The sequence below is a fragment of the Ambystoma mexicanum genome, chromosome 8 (assembly GCF_040938575.1).
Source record: "Ambystoma mexicanum isolate Mex_15411 chromosome 8, UKY_AmexF1_1, whole genome shotgun sequence".
NCBI lineage: Eukaryota > Metazoa > Chordata > Amphibia > Caudata > Ambystomatidae > Ambystoma > Ambystoma mexicanum.
Window position 1 is genome coordinate 1,238,129,728 of NC_090929.1, and position 16,519 is coordinate 1,238,146,246.

A 16,519-nucleotide genomic window follows, 5' to 3' on the forward strand; every position below is an offset into this window, starting at 1 on the left:
TCATCAATTCCTGAGGATGACAAATTCAAAATATCCAAGAGAGTCCTAATATTATCATATCCATGACGTTGCTTCATAAAACCCACTTGAGACCTACCAATTAACAAACCCATATATTTATCCAACCTGGAAGTCAAAATTTTCGTAAATAATTTTGTATCCACATTCAAAAGTGAAATGGGGCGATAATTACAACAATTCGATGCATCTTTCCCCTCCTTGGGAATTACCGTAATCACTGCCTCCCTCATTGAAGGACATAAAACACCCTCCATAAGAAACCGATTATAGAGTTCACATAATTCTGGAGCTAGCTGCTCAGCAAAAGATTGGTAAAACTCAGTTGGCAGTCCATCTGGGCCAGGTGACTTACCAGACTTCATTTTAATAATGGCCTCTATCACCTCTTCCACTAAAATAGGAGCATCCAGAAATTCTCTGGCCTCATCAGACAGACAAGGAACTTCAATCTTATCAAAGAACTCCACCAGATCACTTTCTAACATCACCTGCCCTTCAGAGTATAACAATTCATAATAATTGCGAAAACACTCACCAATATACTTCCTTTTCACAATAATCCTACCAGACTCATCTTTTATTTTCTGGACAAAAGACCTCTCGCACAAACACTTCAACCTATTTGCAAGCAATTTACCCCCAGAATCCCCTCTCTCCCAGAAGCGTTGTTTAGAATAAAAAGTCCCACGGTCTGCTTGAATCTCAGACTCCAGACGCAACTGCTCATACAACCTTTCCATCTTTAAACGATCCCTCACTGATCCAGTACGAGCATAAGCCGATTGTGATTTACCCAGATCCAGCTCAAGATCTCTCATTTTTGCCTCCCCTTCCTTCCTCACTCTAGATGTCCAAGTAATCAATTCACACCTAGCTGAGGCCTTAAACACATCCCAAACCATTAAACTATCAGCTGAACCCTTATTTACAGCAAAACAGTCTGACACAAAACCAGAAAGCGATTGTAATGCTTTTTCCTCTTTCAGAACAAATGGTTTTAGCCTCCACCTAGCAGAATCCGGAGAGTGCGGAGCAAGACACAATCTAACCAAAACTAGAAAATGATCCGAAAGATGCCGCTCACACATTCTAGCTTCGATTATCGTCTCAGCCATATGATCTGATATAAGTAAATAGTCAATCCTTGAAAAGGAATCATGAACCGGAGAGTAAAATGAATACTCTACTGTCTTCGGATGCAAGACTCTCCAAGAGTCAATCAAATCAAAGGTATCCACAAAATCACAAAATTCTCTACTAGATCTGTGGCCAGTAAAGGAGCACGCCGAAGATCTATCCAATTTGAAGTCCATAACACAATTGAAATCCCTACCTAAAATGATTACTTCTCCCCTCATGTCAGCCAGAAGTTTAGTTACAGTATCAAAAAAGAGACCCCCCCACTGCACATGGGCCATAAACTGAGCCGATTGTAAACAGCCTATCTTCAAATTTCAAATCAACTAAAATGACCAGACCTGCATCGTCCAGAACTATCTTATCAACACTTACACCCAACCCCCTTCTAACCAAATTTTCAACTCCTCGTGAATTAGTAGAATAACCATTCAACCACACCTTCGTATATCTAGAATTAGTAAGGAGGTTCTCAGTGCCATCCTCAAGGTGTGTCTCTTGAAATAGAACCACATCAATCTTTTCCCTCCATAATCTGGATAGAATTTTTTTCCTTTTAGAAGGACACCTCATACCTTTAACATTCCAAGTACCAATAGTCAATAAGCCCATACTTTAGTTCCCTCTAAAGCAAAAATCAGCAGAATCACCATTCACATGACCTCAATAAAGTGCATTAGATCAAAATGATGAACAATAAGCAATTGACAATGGATAATCGAGTCAGAGCAAAAAACAACACACACCTTGCTAAACAGACAAACAAAACAAAAGACACAAAGATACAAGTAAATTGACCTATTCATGACCACCCTCCAGAAAGCTGTGCCCAAATTTAAAAAGGTATAAACTATCCATCTAGACAGTGCAACAAGTACAAGTCGTGAACAACAAGTAATATTCCCCCCCAAACAGGAACCTGAGAAAGCCTCAACAAAACCCCAAAAGACCCATCACTCCAAAAATGCTGGCGCTACTATGTATATAGTCTCAGACAAACTCACCACTGCAAACAAACATTTATCCATCAGCAGCCACTCAAAACAAGCGACCTATGACCAAATCAAGATATATATAAAACAATGTCTCGTCCGTGCCACAAATAAACATTCTAACTGTGTGGACTCTAAGGTATCAACAGGATGACAACAGCAAGCATTGTCAAACAATACTTAATATATATATATTTTATTTTACATCAAGCGCAAACATAACAACCCGGACAAACAGTGTTGTAGGCAAAATAATAGAACATCTTCTCATGCCTTATTTTATGCAGGCCGGTTTGAAAGGATGTGGCTCACGGCAGGTCTCAATCTAGAATACACATACAAAATGGCAAAAGAATCTACTTGCAAACACAAAATGAAACATTTTGGATAGATCGACCGAGTTCTCTGACACCCAAGAGATTGAATGAAGAAATAACCTATGTGTGCTACTTATGAACATCCATACATCTTTTTTGCAATTGAGGATGTACAGACATCTCAGTTTGTCTTCTTTGTATCCAGTTCTACAGTCCCTTTAATTTTTGACGATAACATGACTGTACCCATGGTCTCCTTCCTTTGACCAGATCATTGCGTGTGTTTCCTATACATTCCATCACAAGTATTCCTATTGTAGATGTTGAGCACTTACTTTTACCTATCCTTATATCTTTCCTTCAATTAAGATTCCTCTTATGGATATACCATCTTCCACTATCCGTTTATTAGACATTTGGGTACTTAAACCCATATCCCGACATCTTCATGATACCCACTTCAATTACCTAGCATTCGTTTTTAACATCATCCATTATCAGCATAATTATTAGGTTTTTCCAATACTACAGTCATCACGAGCTAATACGATGCCGCACCGCATCCGTTCTGTCCTCAATAACATTTCTATATTGGTTGGTATCCGATTAACAATTTCTTAGTTTCCCTTTAGCAGTGCACAGAGTTGTCATGATGATATTGCCGCCTCCCGTGTTAGCACGGAAGTGGGATCCAAGGCGTACGTGTGCCCACGCAACGCCTTTGGATCTCCATTGCAGCGCTCGTGTACTGCTTTTGGAAACGCATCTTTTCTCAGTAACATTTCCATATTGGTTGGTATTCGTTTAACAAATGCTAAGTTTCACTGTAACAGTGTACAGCGTTGTCATGGTGACAATCCCACCTCCCGTGCTCGCACGGAGGTGGGACCCAGGGCGTATATGTTCAGACGCGACACCTTAGGATCTCCATGGCAACGCATAAATACTGCTTGTTTCCTTCGCGCTCGCGCCTCTGCAAACGCGTTTGACTGGCACGGAGTGTTTAGTTGCTGAGTAATGGTAAGCATTTATCTCATGTTTGAGGTTTCTGCGTGTTGACAGATAGACTGCATTCTGATGACTTTTACGTAACATTAACAGGAAGATTTACTCAGATTAGATTCTTCCTTCACGAGTCTGAGAATCCTTTGAAGCACAAGGTACATTTTAAAACAGATTACCTCAATGTTTAATCGATGATTGCAATGCTAGTCACATTACTGATTTTAGAAAATGGTTTCTTTTCTATTTTTCTTTTTTCACAACTACAACTTTACCGTTGCAACACTACGACACAACTTGGAACCGGTATGTGTGTTTTCATGTGTTTCTTCTTGTAATCACTGTTGAATGATCATTCTTACAATATGCTGATTTATTAATCTGACATAGTGAATTATTGGGCATAATTAAGTCGTTGTACGGCCCTGATGAAGGTTTCAACAACCGAAATGCATTGGCAAAATGTACAAATATTCGAACCAGTATTTTTATGCCTGTCCTCATTGAATATGAAGTAAAATATTCAGGAGCAAAGAAACATCAGAAGATGTGAAATAAACATTCTTTTGAGAAAATGATACAGTATATTTTGAATTTCTACATATACACAGAACTAACAGTGCGAAAGCATACAGTCCCTTCTTTTAGGGCAAACTGAGAGCACCAGTCTTAATAGAGTGGACACACACTATTTTTCTTTGTTTAAAAGAATCTACTTGGCCATGCAGATGTTCTGCCCCTTCTACAAAGGAGCTCTATTTTGTACAAATAGAAACATGGGTTTGTAGGAACCCAGACCTAGATTACCCGAGTTCTTGTTACAAATCACTAAGGATTCGGGGATGAGCCACTGCCGAAAGACCAAAAAAAAAAAAAAAAGATTCAAATCAAAGATTGCATTTAGACTTACAAACAAGGCCCTTCACTCTGGCACACTCCCTCTGGGCTGCCCTGCCAAACAAAACCCTGCAAACTTTAACAGGGTGTTGCGAAAGGAACTATTGAACCAACCATTCCAGAATAATTAATGGAAGACAAATATGCACGTCACGCAGAACATCAACTGTGTGATGGGTTGTTTAGCTGTCCGTGAAATCAAACATCATGCTTGAATATTCATTACACCCAATAAACTTTAATTCACACAAATTGTCAAACTCAACATGCAATCCATCCTTGAGGCACTTAGATGCTTGGTTAACAATTCTTACCTGGTTGTTTGACACCTGAATAAAAACAGGATGTGATTATGGCCCTTTTGAAGAAGCTGTTAGAATAAGGAAAGCAAATAATTACTGATACTGACTGAGTCTGCAATTTTGGATCTCACGGTTCAGATGATAAAGTTGCTCTATTGCTTATGCTAGGGCTGGGGCATGCTATCAGCATTTCAGCTTTAAGGCAGTGGATCCCAGACTCTTCAACTGTCTGGATATCGGATGTGAAAATACTGCCCTATATTATCTTGACTACAGTCATTACTATCTATCATTGTGCTGTGGGCTAGTCATGGTGAGAAGTAGTTGAAGTGGTTGGTGAACTCCTGCTGGGCTCCACATGGGTCCATGGGCTCACCTGTGATATTCAACATGGATATCCTGTCCCCAGTTCTACGTAAAGAGGAGTCTGGTCTCTGCTTTCAAATGTATGTAGCCGAAACTAGATTCACCCTGATTTACGTGGTTCCTCTGCAGATGGGCCGGGCAATAGGGAGTGCAGGCCTGTGTAGAATGCAGACATGTGTGATGGTCCATTTTCTTGTAGAGGATGCAGGCCTGTATGAGAGCCAATCGGCTTGCTTTACAGACATCTGAAAAAATGTTTTTAATTGTGGGTGCTGCAAATCCCTAATATTTCCCCACTTCTTGGCCAGGTGACTTTGGGGGCTCACATGGTTCCTGTTGAGAGTATCAGGAAACTCGATATTTGAATGTATTTAATTATTGAGGGTAACAGATGTTTCACCCAAAAACCCATACAATGGGATCACGGTCAGAGGGCCAATCTGGTGTCAGGTGCCGTAGATTAGCAGGGGAGATGATTAGCAACTGACCGGTGGAAGGTGGGAAATTTATGTGACAAAGCGGGGACACTATAGACATTAGTCCGATTGATGGTACTCCGGTCACGGTTGTCAATGCAGTCGTCAAAGATTCCACATCAGAGCGAAGTGCTCTTTAGACTCTGTTCCAAGGAGATGCCCCCCTAGCATGCAGATACCCTGGTATTAACGGCAGTACTCGGGCGTTCATGGGCCTTCCTAAATAGATCTGCAAAAAACTCCAAGGGTCCAAATCGAGCAGAATCTGCTAATCTCTGTGCCAAAGGTACAATGAGCACAGTATTTTTGCCTGGTGCCTTAGGTTCCCAGGCACTAAAGGTGTAGGAGAAAAGGCCTGCAAGCTTGGAGAGTAATATTTTGGCACATGCTCTCTATTGAGGTCACAATTCTAAACATGTTGTCCTTGTTAAAACATACAGTTAAGCAAGATTGAATCACATGACTCAACTGACACACCAAACACCATTAATTAACTGGAGCCTCCTACAGGGCCCATTGCTAAATGTGCATTCATAAAACTTCGTGTTAGCTTTAATTAACACCATATTGAATGCTGTGTGCTAGTGCTTTGAAGGTCCCCATGGTGGTTATATGTGCTTGATTCTTAATAAACGAAGTGAGCCGGTAAGATAGCTCAGCGGGTTGAGCGCTCACTTGAGCCGGTAAGATAGCTCAGCGGGTTGAGTGCTCGCTGCTGCGATCTGAGCGTGATGTGAAGGTCGCAGGTTCGAATCCCTGCAAGGCCAACTCAGCCTTTCATCCTTCTAAATTGTTACTCGATAAATGAGTAACAATTTCGGTTGGGTGATATTGTATGTAAATATGTGCTCTGTAAAGCACTTTGGATCAAGGCGCTATATAAATAACACATCAAATCAAATGCTTTTGCAATACTTGAGATTTAGCAGTCGGATTGCTCTTAAATACTAGTGCTGTGTACTCTTGTGTGAAGAATGAATTAAAAGGAGACACTTAGTTAATGATCTACATAAAAGAAAATATTTAGGTCAACCTTCAATGCTTATAATAGACCACGTGCAACTCATTTAGAACGCCTAAATCACTTCACATTGTTTTGGTGGAAGTATAAATATCATGCTTTTCTACTCCCTTTCTTGCTCTGAATATTATTTAAAATGCAGTTTTAACACCTGATAAAAATGCCTAGGAACGTGGTTAACAACCTAAAAATAACATCAAGCAGTCAATATTTTTAGCTTTGCCTGGTCTCATTAAAAGGCAAGGACAGTACAAAAAAAAACATAAGAAAAGTACCTGTTTCCATATGGACCTTATGGTGCACTGGCTGGAATTGCGAATTAAGAGATGTTCTGCTGTAATCCAACAATGGCTTAATACAGTTTTCCTTTTTTTCTGGCAATCTACATAACACCATACAGCAATGTCAATATGTCCAGATGGCAATGTCCTCACAATTGCCCTTGTCCCAGTGCAGATAGATTTCTTCACCTCCTGATAATTTTTACAAAATCGTCTGATCAGTAAAGTGGAGCGTTCCTTTTTGTTTCTAGAAAAATCGTTCTCTGCATCTTCGGCACAGCTGTCACTGAATTCTCCAAACTGATTGAAAAACTGTTTTGAGGATACCCTATCAGTGACGCTTTCTCTGCAGAAAGTGCTTCTGGGATATTGCATTACCACCACCTCTTCTGAGCCCTTTTCTAAACGAAAAGGTTTATCCTTCAAGGGCACACGTTCAGGATTCTGTGCCTGCCCGTTTTCATCCAGTAAACGATCATCGGACAATTCCATCAATGTACAAGTATCCGCAATAGGAAAATCAATGTTTGCTGTGTGGAGAGAGTGACCCAAAATAAAAGGCTCATTCGAGGCACTTGCTGTCTTGTTTACGCACCCCTCGCTGGTGCAGCTCGACTGTGGGGCCAATTTGCTGTGGGGGTCAAGCCTGTTGTCCTCATTTATGACTGACTGACAAGTTAAAGACGGAATGCTCATTGAAGAGCCATACATTTCCGAATGAATGTTCGACGAGGCATCGTTTTCTGAGCAGACGGGAATGCTAGGCTCCGCGCAAACCCCATGCCGCGCTAAAGGAACCCATGGTGCGTTTAACTGTTCACGTGGCACGCTGCACTGACCGTTTTTCTGTAGACCCTTACGGTTAGCATTACTATGCGGCGCCGAACACGTGAAACACTGGTGTTTTTCCAAGCAGTCTCCTTTGCTAAAGTTCCCAATTCTTTCCTCTTCATTTGTCAATGAGATTGAGTAGGGCGCCGTATCTGCAGGCGACTGGCTCTTATTTTCAGCGTGTCTTTTTATAACACGGGCATCTGAAATATTCGCACTATTTTCTACTCCGGCTGGCCGAAGAGAGATCGTTTTCTCCGACCCCAGAGGAAGATGTCGCGAGCCCGTCATTTCCCCAGAGGTCATCTTCCCATGCAAACATTAGATCTTTGTATATTGCCCTTTTCAAGCCATTGTGTCGGAAAGTCTTCAGAAGTGATCCGCGTGAATGGGCCCTCGAACCAGATTACACATTTGGTAACAGCCAACGCTCTTCTTAGAGATTCCGATCGTCCTCAGGTCAAGACACTTCTTTTTGCTGCGTTCTCTTCCAGCACGGGCAATGCTTCGGTGCAGCTCAGCTTTGTTAAAAATCATTCTTCTCTGTTTGTGTACCAGAAAAATAAACTCAGTGTGAAGAAATCAATACATTGCCTAGTGGGGAAAAAAAGACAAACCATTTAACAAGCAGCGTGTGGTAAACTGCATTCATTAAGAGTTTTCGTCAAACAAGTAAATAGAAAACATCAATTGCAAGCATTTTAAAATGTTAAATAAAGGCCCACCAGCTGATGTATTTTGCCAATTACAGTTCAATTACATACTTACTAACTCATCCCAAAATATTAGCACATACCAGTGCTTAATTTGTGGGTGTGTGCGCCAGGGCTCAGCCCCAATACTTCTTTCTCAGCCCCAGTATGATTATGAGGTTTTTCGGAAACTTTATTATTTTAACTCATTCAGTAGTGTCACACAGCAAGGAAAACCAGTGCGCACTGGGCGCAGTCTCTTCATTCAGGGCCAGTTCATTGTTATTCCTGAACCCAATGACACAGATGGGCAGAGACAGTGCTAGTTTTCATGGATACAATGAGTTAGAAGGTGACAATGCTCGGTGCTCCAGTCATCTTGCATTACAATGGCGCAGCCATGCTACTGCAGTGAGGGTTGACAACAAGAGGACAGTCACCAGCCAGCAGCACCAAAACACAGGCACAGCCAGGGAAAAGGCCACTGCCTAGGAGGAGTGTCTACCATGAGCGCCAAACTATACACAACGATTTTGCTACAGTGTTTATCAGTTCAGGAACGATTTTTCCTACATTTCTCAATTAAATTACCATAAGAGGAAAGCCTGTTTGCTTAGTTTTCTGCAGATAAATGGTCAACACGTTGTACTTGCCACCTATTGAATCCAAGCAAAATGTTAACAATGTGTTTAAAGAATCACCCAAACATTTGCCTTAAACTAGGATGTTATATTATTTTATGTTGATTGATATCTATAAATTGCACATCTGCCATGTGTCCTGCATCCAACAACCACAATAGCCAGTAGGAGTTGCAGGTTATATCCTAAATATGATGACACTTTGGGGCACTGCTGGGGATGGTGAAAAGAGTGGGCCGGGAGTTGCCTGCCTCAGTGTGTCCCAGATGTGCGAGAACATATTTGAGCCCTTGTCACATATATATATATATATATTTTTTTTTTTACAAATGAAGCACTGGCACATACCTATATTAACAGGTTTCATGTGGACCAAAAGATACTAGCAGCACTACTTCTATATGTAGGATTGGAGATGGGTATCTATCACCAACAGGGAAATACTCCACTTAGGGATTCCAAGTGACACATGATGGACAATTAGAGCGAAACTCGACTTGTGTATGACGTCATTTGGAAATCCCTGAGGTGAAATGCACCCCATAGATAGTTTAAAGCCAACTATCTATAATAGTATGCTGTATATGGGCCCTAACTGCGCTTGCAGTCCCTAAGCACTAGCATTGCAGGAAATGCAGAGTTGCAGCATGAGGGCTTACATTTAACATGACAAATAGAAGGGCCTCATAACGAGTTTGGCAGTGCTGGGAAAACCAGTGGTAAAGTGGCAGTAATTTGACTACCATCACTTTGCCACCAATTTCCGGCACCGCCAAATTCCAAGTTTGGGGGTAAAGTGCAGGAAATTCCTCCAGCACTTGCCCTGCACTTTACCTCCAAAAACGGAAGGAGTTATTGTGGACAAAATTACCACTCGCAGTAAAGCCTCGCAATTCCCAATAGATTATTATGGGCTCCAGGAATAAGGATACAACCATTCTTACATTTCTAATCAAGATTTAGTGGGATTTCAAGTGGTAAAAATGGTAAATGACTTTGGCGGCATTTCCTGTGGACCTATGTTCCATCTCCCTTTACCCCACATCTCCCCAAAAAGGAAAGTACAATTCCTGACGGAGAAAATGCTGTCTCCTCCTGGTGTGACGTCCTAGTAGTTGATTACACATTTCAAAATCCTCCGCTATGATATGACAGCCAGAAGAAAATAGTTGCTGTTGGCTTCCTATGCGACAAATAAAATGCTTCAAACAGACATAAGACGGTCTCCAAATATTTATTGACGCACATTATTCCAATAAATTGTACTTGGTTCTGTGTATTGTAGTTATGAAAAAATAGTGAAAACATAATTTATGAATTTTAAATGTCATTTTCAAAACAACGTCCTGAAGTTCCGTCACATATTGGCCTAAATTACAAAAGATACAGTTGAAAGTTGTTTGCAATCAATCGAATGGAAAGACTGGCCAGCATGGCCAATGTTCGTTCCATTGTTTCGTCTGTTCTTCCATAAGCAACCAGGTGGAGCCTCAGCATGAGACAACTAGAGTATAAAACAGCTGCAGGTAAATACTCCACTGGATCACAGAGGACTGATACAGGATAAAATTACGAATATCATGCACAAGGCTATAAAAAGGCAAAAGCCACACCGCTGTCCCCTCTCCTCCTGGCCCAACCTCCACACAAAGTGGCACACATTATCTTAGGTTAACCTATTATGCCGACAGTCTGCCAGACAGGCTTCTGTAATAAACATGTAGCAGGTCTCCAAAGGTGCAGTGGCCCTTGTGTGGAATTCAACCACCCTTAAGGTGAGCGTGCGCTCGCCTGGGCTTTTGGACATTTTTAATTAAATGGGATGCTGGTAGAGGAACCACAGGAAAATGTGTGGGGAAAATCCACACACATTTTCCTATCCTCACACCACGACATACGCATAGACTCGTGTACTCTGGGTGGGCACAGCCACAGGCACACTTCGCACTGTCATATTTAGTTGCAATGTGACAGCCAGGAGGGTACTAGGTCATCTCCAAGAAGGGCGAGAACCAAACTTTCCCCATGTCATAGCAAGCCTGATAAACCAATGAAGGCTCCATGAATACACCCTGCACTTTTGTTAGGCCCTGCAACGGGTGGCAGGGATTTACATACCAATAGAGGGTACTTCAAACAGGCCCACATGGAGCCTTGCTGCAGAGGTTAAGAAAGGAGACCACAAACACAGTAACCTTTCATATGTAGTTGTCAACCTGAAGCCAGCTACCACCCTCAGTACCAATGAAGGTGAGCTGTCATGTTTGGGACTGCTGCTTACAGTAAGCCACCCCGCTAGGGGGACCCCATTCTTAAGGTATGATAATGGGGTTTGCAGGAGCCAGAGAGTCTCGTCTCGCCATAGCTTCAAGGGAGATCTGCTGCTTTAACAGGGACCACATAGAGAGGACTATTAAGCAGAGAGACTCTTTGAACATAACAGATAGTTTGATGGGTGGGACTTAGTGTCACAAGGGAGTGTGGCCAGAGCCTTCAGTTGAGAGAAGGTTTCTGACATTTTAGTTCTGGGGCACACCTTGTTCCTATTTTCACCGCTTTACCTTTCCTGTTGCAAAGTACTCAGATTACGACCTCACGCATACAGGAGATTGTTGGTAGGGACCCCAGGATTGGTTTATTAAGGTAAGCTTAGCATACAGCTGAAGATTCAGGTGTCAACAGCTGCAGGACTCAGGTGATCCTGCCCTCTCCCTCCTCCATCGGGAGATACTGCTTCAAACTACATCATGGAGCAAGATAAGCCCTCTAGCTTAAAATGATCTTACTCACGACCGAGTGAGAGTCCGTGAATTTATGCAAACGTTTTACATCAGCTACATCAACTTTTCCCTGAACAGCGCTGCCTCGTTGCAAGTTGGCTTTATTCACTGCACAATGCCTTCCTTGCCTGATTCTGCGGTATGATTACACTGTACTGCATGGTGTTCATTGTGTCCTCGGCCCTTCCATCATGGCCGCCTGCATTTTGTGTGTCCCTGTGTGCCTGGGCTCTGCCTCGGCTGGCGTGCCCTGATTGGCTGGGTTTTGGGAGTTAAGGGCCTATGGTACAGCTGGCAGGCCCTCCCACCAAAGGCCCACTCCTAAGGCCCTGTCTACCCCTGTCCACCACGGTATACTGCGTAGTCGCCCCCTGTGAGTGTGTGTGCTCCCCCCACCACCACTTGGTCGCCTGTGGGTGTGTGTGCTCCCCCACCCCCTCATTGGTCACCTGTGAGTGCGTGTGCTCCCCCCACGCCCCTTTTTGGTCAACTGTGAGTGCGGATGCTCCCCCCACCTGTTATGCTTGATTTATGCTCGATTAAAAATGGCGCGGGCGCGCAATGCATTTTGGGAGCGCTCGGAGCCATGTTGGATATTTACTTCACTCCACAGTGAAAGGCTGCACGCATTTTGCTGAAGTGTTACATTCACAGTGCTGAGACAAACATGCTTTTCCAAACTTGGTATGCAGTCAAGGCCATTTCTGCTGGGAAAGGTAATGTTGTTATGGCTTGCTACTGTTCTCCCTGGAGCATGTTTTAAGAGCAGGGAGGCCCTGTGTTCCTTGAGGGGAGCTCTCAATTGACCAAGCTGACAACCGACGGCTGTTCCTCAACTGCGCAGGTGCAATTTCCAGAAGGTTCGAGAATTAACTCCCCTTTGTGGAGTGTCTATATATGCGGAAACCCGGAGGGGGTCAGGTGAGACTTCAGCCAGAGAAGGACGCTCCGTCTGGCCTTCCTGTGAGCTGTGGCACTCTCGGCCTGGCTGTCCCCGGGGTCTTCCAGCCGCTTCTGGACGAGATGAGGAATTATTTTACGCTCACGGTGATGTATTTCTTTTTGACTTCTTTACTTCTTCTGTGATCTATGGCCATACTAGTTTTATGAGTTATTTCTATGTACTTGTAATCTTTGAATAAATAGCCGTAAAGAGCTGATTATCTTCTAAAGAGTGCGTGGCTGTGAGTTATTGTGTCTGTCTGTTTATGGGTTGAAGTATTTGCTCTATAATTGCATTGGTGGTTTATGGTTGTTCCGTGCACTTTTCAGGGGAGACAATACATTTTGGCGCTGTGAGCAGGGTATTTGTGATGAAGTGTTCCAAATATTCAAGAATCTGTTTGAACGTAGATAGGCTTCGGTTATCTTGCAAGCGAAAGTAATTTGGCAGTGAGTGTTGAACTGTGTTAAGCTGTTTTTTTTTCTCTTTCCTTGCTGGTGTGTGCGTGCTTGTGGGAGTGATTGCAGTGAGAAAAAAAAAATAAAGATATAAAGAGGTTTTGTACCATTTTGCAGTAATGAATAGTTTGTTCAGGAAAAAGAGTGTTCCCGCTGGCGGTGAATGTTCTGATGTTATCATTCCAGGGTGGACTAAGAGTCCATATGATAAGTTGGCTCAGGCATGGGCATGTGGTGCCGGTTTAAGTGAGACTTGGGATCAAGGATTGGGGGATACCGATACAGCTGATGTAATTGCATGCTTGCAACAAGTTTCAGTAGAACGTGGTAAAGAATGTGCGGCATTAGGCAGGCGAGGTTGGGTTCTTTTGCATGCTTATAGGAAAATACATCAAAGGAATTTGGACATAAAAATGAGGTTTTGCGATTAGAAAGAGAGCTGGCTGCAGAGAGGCAGACTGCGTTAACGCAGCAGATTCAAATGAAACTGTTTACAGATAAGGCCGACACATATCAGGCGGTGGCCGAGAGGGCAGTAGTCAGAGTAGCTTTTTATAAGTATAGGAAAAGACGGGGAGGGGTCAACAAAAGAAAGGTGGCAACTGTAATCGCTACCGCTGGCGCAGACTGGGATCCGGACAAGTGGGATGGCGATATCTTTGATTCGACCAGTCTAGAAAGTAGATCTGCAGAAGAGTCTGACCCCAAAACAGAAAACAGTGGCGGCGAAGCCTGTTAGAAGGCGGCGAGCCGGACCACACCCGCAGAATCCTGGTGGTGGTATGGTGGATTTAACCACTTTTGAAGATTACACACAACAGGAGCTTGGGGAAATTTTTACCCGTTTGAGGCAAAAATCAGGGGAAGCTTTATTGACATGGATGGTGAGATTGCTAGATGGGGGTGCTGCAGGGTTGTTGGTAGATTCTACTGATTCACTGCGTTTTTTACCCCTGTCAATTGACACCAATGTACAGGAGGTCTTAAGAGCAGGACCGCCCCTAATGCAGATGGTCAAGATACGCAGGTGTCTTTGTTGCACCTGATAGCCCAAGCATGTAACCATAAATACCCCATTACCACAGACTGGCCTAGTGAAGAAACGAAGTGGTATACATCGAGAGAAGCAATTCAAAAAGTCAGAGAGCATGCTATGAAAGAGGCGATTCACATAGATGCTCCTGATCACATGGGAGCCGTGCCGCTCTCAGTTTCAACTCGAAACATGGTGATTAGAATTGCGCCACCCGCATACAAAAGTATCATTATGACTTTGCTCGTAGGTATGACGGGCAAGGCTACTGATGAGGTAGCAGATGCCATTCGGCAACTTGCAGATTTGGGAGAGTGGGACAAGAGTGATAACAAGCCACGGGAGAGAGAGGGGCATAGTGAGAGAAGAACTGAAGGCAAGCGGCAAGATAGCAGAGACTCCTGAGTGTCCCGAAAAGACATGTCTTTGGCTTTGTTAAAAGATGGTGTGCCACACGAAGAAATTGATGGCATTGAAACCAGAGTAATGTATGAATTATACAAAAAACGAGGACTTGCAGCAAAAGAGCGCTATAAACAGGTTAAGAAACAAGTAGTCACCACACCACAGGGGGATGCCTCACCTTCTGCTCCTCCTGCAGAAGAACAAGAAGAAGGGTCTATGGGGACACCTTCCCCGTACCAGCCGACATACTCTGATTTGAGAAAGGTGGTGAGTGCAATGCTAGAGGCGGAGTGAAGTCACACTCATTCAAAGTTCAACTAGGGCTTCGGCCAAGCTCCGGCAGCGTCTGCCCGCATAAAAGTTCACAGGCGGCCTCATGTTGATGTTAAGATTTTTTGGGGGCCAGGAAATACACAAGGGGTGCGAGCATTGATAGACACTGGGGCGGAGGCCTCTTTGATTCATGGTAATCCGACACGATTTAAAGGCAAACAGTTTACAATTACAGGTTTAGAGGGAAAGGAGACCCCCGCAGTGCAAACGCGAGTGGAGATGAAAATAGGCAATTTAAAGAGGCAGAAATACCAAGTGTTGATTGTCCCGATACCTGAGTATATAATTGGCTTTGACATTTTGGAAGGGCTAACCTTGGGACTTGACGGTAAAACGTACCAGTTTGGGGTGAGTGCATTGATTTGTACCCCCAATACTGTAGGCAAATTGAAGATGCCCCCAGTGCAAGTGCCAATAGCAACCAAGCGGGTAGCAATGAAACAATACCGCATTCCTGGGGGGCACAAGGACATTTCAGACACCATCAAAGAGTATGTGGAGGCGGGAGTGTTACGCCCTATTACCACCGCATTGGAACAATCCTCTCTGGCCTATTAAAAAGGGGGATGGGTCGTGGAGGATGACGGTGGATTACAGGGAGTTGAATAAACATACTCCTCCCTTAGTGCCCGCAGTCCCAGATGCCATTATCTTGATTGAAAATGTCCAAAAGTTTGAGGGGACTTGGTATGCAGTGATCGATTTAGCCAATGCATTTTTCTGTGCCAATTGCTGATGAGTGTCAAGAGCAGTTTGCATTTACGTGGTGTGGACGTCAGTACACTTTCACGAGACTACCCATGGGGTACATGCACAGTCCGACTATCTGTCACCGGCTGGTGGCAGAGCACTTAGACAAGATACCGTGTAAACCTGACATACAAATCTCTCATTACATTGATGACATTTTGATTCAGGGCAAGGATGAGCACAGCGTGCAAAGTCAGTTAGATGTCCTTATGGAAGGATTGAAAAAAGGAAGGGTGGGAGATTAATCCGAGTAAAATTCAAGTTCCAGCTGAAACAGTGATATTTCTAGGGATTCAGTGGCATCATGGGCATCGAGAAATGGTGCCAAAAGCTTGACAGAAAATACTTGAATTCATCACTCCAACGAACAAAAAGCAAGCTCAGCAGTTTATAGGACTGTTTGGGTTTTGGAGACAGCACATTCCGCATTTAGGGCAGATATTGGCCCCCCTCTACAAGGTGACACGAAAGAAATATGAGTTTCAGTGGGGGGGAAGAGCAGCAGAGAGCCTTTGAGATGGCGAAAGACACCGTGCAGCAGGTGCGTGCTTTATGGCCCTTGAAGGAAGGCGAAGTGGAATTGAATGTGTCTGTGCAAGACAATTATGCTAACTGGAGTGTGTGGCAGAAACAAGACAGGAAACGTGTGCCATTAGGGTTTTGGAGTCGTAAGTTGCCTGACGCTGGTAACTCATATACTCCGTTTGAGAAGCAATTGATGGCCTGTTACTGGGCTCTTGTTGATACTGAGCAGATGACCTTAGGTCATGATGTATTCATGAGACCAGAAATACCAATCATGCAATGGGTACTGAGCTCTCCTAAAACACATAGAATAGGA

At 43.4% G+C, this 16,519-nt stretch overlaps 1 protein-coding gene across 5 annotated transcripts in view; it reads right to left on the reverse strand.

Moving 5' to 3' along the window:
• Positions 1-16,519, reverse strand: part of PLCE1 (phospholipase C epsilon 1) — a 3,624,599-nt gene that overhangs the window by 3,277,351 nt on the left and 330,729 nt on the right. For all 5 annotated transcript variants that reach the window (XM_069611343.1, XM_069611341.1, XM_069611340.1 and 2 more), the window contains exon 2: positions 6,807-8,237. In XM_069611343.1, the coding sequence (XP_069467444.1) occupies positions 6,807-7,949 (1,143 nt within the window). In that variant the 5' untranslated portion in view covers positions 7,950-8,237. The remainder of the gene's footprint in view (positions 1-6,806; positions 8,238-16,519) is intronic.